The 7,169-nt window shown below is 44.6% G+C and overlaps 1 protein-coding gene across 1 annotated transcript; it reads right to left on the bottom strand.

Annotated features, from left to right (window-relative positions):
• Nucleotides 1-3,810: 3,810 nt before the first annotated feature.
• UTP3 (UTP3 small subunit processome component) lies at nucleotides 3,811-6,060 on the bottom strand. Its single transcript, XM_003898794.4, has one exon. It carries the CDS (start codon nucleotides 5,669-5,671, stop codon nucleotides 4,235-4,237), a length of 1,437 nt encoding a protein of 478 aa, XP_003898843.2. The 5' UTR covers nucleotides 5,672-6,060; the 3' UTR covers nucleotides 3,811-4,234.
• Between the last annotated feature and the right edge of the window lie 1,109 nt (nucleotides 6,061-7,169).

Below are 7,169 nucleotides of genomic sequence, written 5' to 3'. Positions count from 1 at the left end.
AGAAGCTTTGACCATTAGGTAGTTCTTAGAGGTCTGAGAAGTGAATAAAATCTATTTCTACACAAAAATTAAAGTGGCATGTTGATCTTATTTAACTTCTTCGTAGATAAGAATATAGGTAAGAACTGTGGCTTAGAGAAATTGACTGGCCCAAAGCCAGTCAGCTGATTAGTGGCAGAGTAAGTGCATCACTAGCTATTTAGTGGATCACTAATTTGATGTTTTCTTCTACTTTAATTTTTAATATTTTGTATTTTTCATAGCTGCCTATCATTTAATATACTGCCATAAAACTAACAGGTTGTTGTTGCTTTCCACTGATGCCTGCTACCGGTAATCTACTTTATTGGAACTCTTACCCATGAAGCTCTCCAGACTTCACAAAGTGAATTTTTACAAAGATTATCACATTGGTTAACAACTTATTCATGCACCAATGACAGTACCCAGCACATCTCAGTGCTCTTTAAATGTTTGTTAAATATACATACAAATTTTGAAAGATGAGGCTGGGCATAGTGGCTCTCACCTGTAATCTTAGCACTTTGGGAGGCCGAGGTGGGCGGATCACCTGAGGTCAGGAGTCCAAGACCAGCCTGGCCAACATGGTGAAACCCCATCTCTACTAAAAATACAAAAATTACTTGGGTGTGGTGGTATATACCTATAATCCCAGCTACTCTGGAGGCTGAGGTAGGAGAATCACTTGAACCTGGGAGGCGGAGGTTGCAGTGAGCCTAGATTATTCCATTGCACTCTAGCCTGCTCTAGCCTGGGTGACAGAGCAAGACTGTCTCAAAAAAAACAAAAACAAAAACAAAAACAAAAAAACAGCCAGGTGCAGTGGCTCACATCTATAATCCCAGCACTTTGGGAGGCTGGGGCTGGTGGATCACCTGAGGTCGGGAGTTCAAGACCAGCCTAACCAACATAGAGAAACCCCATCACTAGCCTGTAATCCCAGCTACTCAGGAGGCTGAGGCAAGAGAATCGCTTGAACCTGGGAGGCGGAGGTTGAGGTGAGCCGAGATTGCGCCACTGCACTCCAGCCTGGGCGACGGAGCAAAATTCCATCTCAAAAAATAAAAACAACAAATTTTGAAAGATGTAAATATTATATCCAACAACTTATTTTCCCATTAACTCACATCAAAGTCATGTTTTATGTTTATAATATAGGATAGCACCATCTACATCCTAGCTACTCCAAAATGAATAATATTTATAAAGTATTGTGATGTCTCTAAAGGAATATATGACATATTTTTTTCCACTTTTCTAAATGGAAGATTTTTCTTCCTTCAAAACATAATTTTTTTCTTACCAAATCCATCTGTCAATCTATTGTCTCTCCCTACCCCCATATAATCTCCGAATATAGCAGGGATTTGATATAAAACAGCAGATACTTTTCTTGAAAATTTTTAAAAATTTATTTTGTAGAATCTCACTATATTGCCCAGGCTGGCCTTGAACTCCTGGGCTCAAGCAATCCTCTGCTTCAGCCTCCCGACAGCTGTGACTACAGGTACCTGCCATGCCCGGTTGAACACCAAAAACTTTTTTTTTTTTTTTGAGACTAAGTCTTTTGGTCACCCAGACTAGAGTGCAGTGGTGCAATCTCAGCTCACTGCAACCTCTGCCTCCTGGGCTCAAGTGATTGTCCTGCCTCAGCCTCGCGGGTAGCTGAGATTACAGGTGCATGCCACCATGCCCAGCTAGTTTTTGTACTTTAAGTAGAGTCGGGGTTTCACCATGTTGGCCGGGCCGGTCTCGCACTCCTGACCTCAGGTGATCCACCTGCCTTAGCCTCCCAAAGTGCTGGGATTACAGGTGTGAGCCACCATGCCCAGCCCAAATACTTTCAACCTCTAACTTCATGTCCTCTCTTTTTGCCCTGTCCTAGATTTTCTGTAACTCATGTGCTTATCCAATGCTACCCTTTCCTCCCTAACTTAAGATATTAATTTATCATTTATAAGCCAACACTTAAAAGACACTGTTCTAAGTGCTTTATATACATTAATTCACTTAATCCTCATAACTCTACAAAGTAGGTACTATCATCCCCATTTTAGATGAGAAAACTGAGTAACAGAGAGATCAAGTAATTTGTCCAAATCCCAGGTACTAAGTGATGGAGCTGGGTTAGAAACCCAGTATTCTGGCCAGGTGTGGTGGCTCAGGCTTGTAATCCCAGCACTTTGGGAGGCCAGGAGTTCGACCAGGACTGTACTCCCAGCTACTCCGGAGGCTGAGGCAGAACTGCTTGAACCTGGGAGGTTTAGGTTGCATTGAGCTGAGATCACACCACTGCACTCAAGCCTGGGTGACAGAGTGAGACTGTGTTGCAAAAAAACCAAACCAAAACAAACAACCCCCCTTAAAAAAGACCCAACCCAGCAGTCTAACTACAGTCTGCTCTTAACCACTGACTTATGGCTTCTCTGAGGTAGGTATAATAATAGAGACTCATACAGATGACGAAAATGAAACTCAGAGATCAAGTAACTGAAAATCATCCTGTTAACTCCAAAACCTGTATTTTTTCTGTTATATAAAAAAATAAAAAATAAAATAAAAAGTATAGAATTGGGTTCTGAAGCCATAAAGGCTGGGTTGAAATCCTGGCTCTGCCACTTAATAGCTGTGTGACCTTGAGAAAGTTACTTCTTTTTGCCAGTTTCCTTATCTTCAAAATACGGATAACAGAATTTACCACATAAGGTTATGAGAAATAAGGAAATAAGCACAAAGTGCTCAGAAAAGTTACCTTAGAAAGCACTGTTATTTTTATTTCCAACCTACCTCTTTTATTTATAAGGAAACAAAATAATTTGTCCTGTGTGCTACTCTGAGGAAGTAGCTGTAAGCCAGAGGTTAAGAGAATGAATGCTCAAGTTAGTTTGGGTTCAGATTTCCAGAAGGTGTCCTTTAGAAGGTCAACCTTCCAAAATTTCAGCATCCTCATCTGTAAGAGCACAGTATCACCTTGCAAAGTTATTTTAAAGATTAAATGAGGTGATGTACAACTAGCACATGGCAAGTGTTCAATAAATATTAATCATGCATCATCTCTGCATCTCTAGCTGCTAGCACAATGTTTACTGAATACACAGTGACACAATGAGGAAATTAGCGCTTTTTTTTGTGGGTTTCCTTCACTAGTCCTCTGATTTTCTTCCCTGGCAATATCCTATTTTTTACATTCACCACCTCGACATCTTCCCTCTACTTAGAGACCAGTGTAGCAGCAAAGAAAAATGGAAACATTGAGCTGGGCGCGATGGCTCATGCCTGTAATCCCCGCACTTTGGGAGGCCAGGGCGGGCTGATCACTTGAGGTCAGGAGTTCAAGACCAGCCTAGCCAAAACCCTGTCTCAACTAGAGATACAAAAATTAGCTGGACGTGGTGGTGAGCACCTGTAATCCCAGCTACTCAGGAGACTGAGGCAGGAGAATCACTTGAACCCGGGAGGTGGAGGTTGCAGTGAGCCGAGAGATCCTGCCACTGCACTCCAGCCTGGGCTACAGAGTGAGACTCTGTAAAAATGGAACTTTGTTGCCACTTAGTTACCACTTACCTAGTAGTAATCATATCAAATTTTTAGCAAATGGAGTGCAAGCACAAGCAGCAACCGCTGCAAATCACCAGTAAAGAAGGGGAAATGGGATTTTTATCTTATTTACCACATGAAGAACTATGAGAAAATATTGACAATTGATGTAATTACGGCATATATCTTCCTTTTTCTACTTTTAACCAAAGTTTCATTCCTATGCTTTTAAACCACACAGAACGTATGAAATCCATGTTAACATTAAGTCCATTTATTAACAAGTAGCCCAATAATTACAGTTAGGTAAATAAAATATTTCAGAACTATTTTATAGGCTGCCTTACAAATAACTCTCAAAGGTGCATTCTCTTTATGTGAAAAGTTACACATGTTCTGAGTTTAACACTGTACAATGAACTGTGAAATTTGCCTAAGCTAATACCTGTTTAACAGAATACTGAAAAACTTCAACATCATCTCTTTTCTCAAGCACCTTCATATTGCTCCCACAGTTCTTATAATCTTAATATAAACTGTCCAATAACCCAGACAAATTTCCCTGTGGACAAGAATTTTTAAAATTTAAAGTATTATATATTAATACAATCACTTTAGTTAAAAGTAAAAATGTATTGATCCACAATTGCCAAAAACCTTATGCTAAGCAAAAACTTCATTTAAGCTTAATGCTCTTTTTAACTCCTGCACGAATGCCAGATAATTCACCACTATAACGTTGCTCTTCTTTACGAACTTCACGAACCTGGCCTCTTCTTCGAATTTTGGCTCTTCTGAACTTCTCCCTGTGTTTCACTCTGGGATTGCGGTCAATCTTCTTTCTCCTAGGAGTAAGTCCCCTATTTTTAGCAATTTGATAGGTAATGGCTCTCTTTGCATTTTGATCTTCAACAGCCTGTTCTTCAGTGCTATTTTCTTCTTTCTTTCTCTTTAGCTTTTGCCTGTCTTCTATTTCTTTATAGTACTTCAGTTTAGCTTCTTCATCAAAATCAGAATCATCAGAAAGATCTGTAACAGCACAGGCAGCAGCAGAAGTCTTTGAAACAGACTTTGGTTTGGGCTTGGTGGATTTTGCTTCCGGAATCAGTTCTTTCTTTACAGCATCATCCTTAAGTGTCAACAGATAACGAATTTCTGAGGACAGCTTCTGATCCACAACTGACAGCTTGTTGATCAAATTTCGGTAGGTAACAAGCCTTTCTATGACAGGATGTCCATGTGCTGGGACTCTCCTAGCTTTCAGGATCAAATAAAAACTGATGTTCGAACAATAATTCAAGTAGAGGTTGTACTTGGTCCTCAAATATTGGCTTCCTTTTCCAGGTGGAATGATCCCTTGTTCCACCAACTGTAACAATGGCTCCAGCTCATCCTTCACCTCTGTCAACTTGACTTTCAGGTCTTCTATCAGCTCCAAGAGTTCTGGGGATTCCTTTCGCAACATTTTCAGCTTCTCCTTCACTGAAACTTTAGCCAAATCCTTCACGACCCGTGTCTCAGCCTCATCTACCTGAGGCACTGGTTTTGCAAAGGCCTCAACCCAGGCGACACCAAAATCGTCCTCTTGCAGCGCTTGGGCTAGGCGCCGCTGAATGATCTGTGCCTCCTCCTCCTCCTCTCTTTCCTCCTCCTCTGCCTCCTGTTGACCCTGCCGGCCTCGGGACTTGGAACCATAGTCCGTGTCATAGTAAAGTTTTTTCCTCTGACCCCACGACAAACTGGGATCCACAGAGGCCTCAGCATCACTCTGCACGGAGCTCCCACCATCATCATCGGCATTCTCCTCCTCCTCCTCCCCCGCACTCCCCCCATCTTCGTCGTCCTCATCGTCCACATCTAGGGCTAGCACCTCCTCCTCCTCCTCCTCGCCATCCTCCTCGTCTCCACTCTGTACTTCATTCCAGCCCTTAGCTAAGGCGGCCCGGGATCGTGCCTCATGAAAGTCATCTACCTGATCTTGGTAGTAGCTGGTGTCCCCTGGTGAGGGTGGCAATCCTAAATCATCTCCGTTTTCGTCGGTGAGCGTGGGACCTGCCTTGGCTCGCACAGCTGCCCACTTAGCTGCTCCGCGCCGCCGGGATCTCCCCACCATGGCTCACAATCTCAGGTTTTACAGCGACTCCGGACTTTCCGCCACCTCTGACTTCGGTGCAGGAATCAGACGCTCCAATAACTCGTGGCTTTAAACAGCCGCGCGCTCCCCTGCCACCAGAGTTTGCAGACTCAGGATCGGCTACAGGAATTTCTTTTACCTTCCGGCCCCCAGCATGCTCTCCGCGTGGCGTACGATTTAGGACTTCCGCTCGGTCCCTTAGGCGAGGTCACGTTGATACCAACTTCCTTTTCGCTGTGCCCTTTGAAGCCAGTCGATTCCGGTGAATTAAAATCTTTCCGTGTGGAAACGATAGGATAAGGAAGTTCCGTTCCACCGAACCCTTTCTTGGGGCTCATGCGCTTATTCTGGAGTGCCTGGGCGTGGCTGGCGGACGGAACCTTGACGGCACCTCCAGGCGAGATCCAGACGGCCAATAGAGGGCGCTGCGCTTTACGCCCTGGAGAAGTCGTGGGGGCATTCCATGGAGTTTTAACTGCGCGTGTACCTGGCATTTGCGACCGGCAGGCGTGTGCTAGTGTAGTTTTCCTGCTCCCTTGTTTTCTCTTTTCTGCTTATCAGGCTGGAAGTTAATCAGATTGTTTTTCTCTCATACCCCCCCCCCCCACGCCGCCCCACCACCACATTTCTGGGCACCACAGCTTCAGGCAGCGTAGCTAGACTCCAGAATCCCGCGGGAGGTTTCCGGGCGAGAGCGCAGGCCGGACCTCCGGCTCGGGTTTACTCATCCCCCTCGCCCTCTCCCTGCTTACAGAGCTCGGGGACCCGCTCCCTGGGGATCGATAAACCTAGATGACCCTGAGGCTGACGGTGGGAAGGCAGAGCCCCACTGCAGGGTCTGACTCTTCTCGAGGAGGTCTGCCCTGAATGTTAGAGTAATTCAGGGTGTAAGTTTTTAGGCATTACATATGCAAGGTTCGGGGTTAGTATTATGATACCTTTTAATGTAGGTGGTTGGAAGCTGAACTTTTGATGTGTTGCTAAAATTAATGGTGACATGGCTGGGCGCGGTGGATCACGCCCGTAATCCTAAGCACTTTGGGAGGCCGAGGTGGGTGGATCACTTGAGGTCAGGAGTGCAAAACCAGCCTAGCCAACATGGTGCAACCCAGTTTTTACTAAAAATACAAAAAAATTAGCAGGGCTTGGGGGCGGGCACCTGTAATCAATCCCAGCTACTCGGGAGGCTGAGGCAGGAGAATCACTTGAACCCGGGAGGCGGAGGTGGCAGTGAGGCGATATCGCACCACTGCACTCTACCCTGGGCGACAGACGGAGACTCTGTCTCAAAAAAATAAATAAAATAAAATTAATGGTGACAATTTCTTTCTGTTTTCTTTTCTTTTTTTTTTTTTTTTTTTGAGACAGGCTCGCTCTGTCGCCAGGCTGGAGTGCAGTGGCGATCTCGGCTCACTGCCACCTCCGATCCCCTGGTTCAAGTGATTCTCTCAGCCTCCCTTGTAACTGGGATTACAGG

This window comes from Papio anubis, chromosome 3, assembly GCF_008728515.1.
Source record: "Papio anubis isolate 15944 chromosome 3, Panubis1.0, whole genome shotgun sequence".
In the NCBI taxonomy this organism is placed as follows: Eukaryota; Metazoa; Chordata; class Mammalia; order Primates; family Cercopithecidae; genus Papio; species Papio anubis.
This window is presented reverse-complemented; position numbering and strand designations above follow the sequence as displayed.

Bases quoted from the DNA above. Each gene is read 5' to 3' on its own strand.
- UTP3 (XM_003898794.4), bottom strand. From the start codon at position 5,671: ATGGTGGGGAGATCCCGGCGGCGCGGAGCAGCTAAGTGGGCAGCTGTG.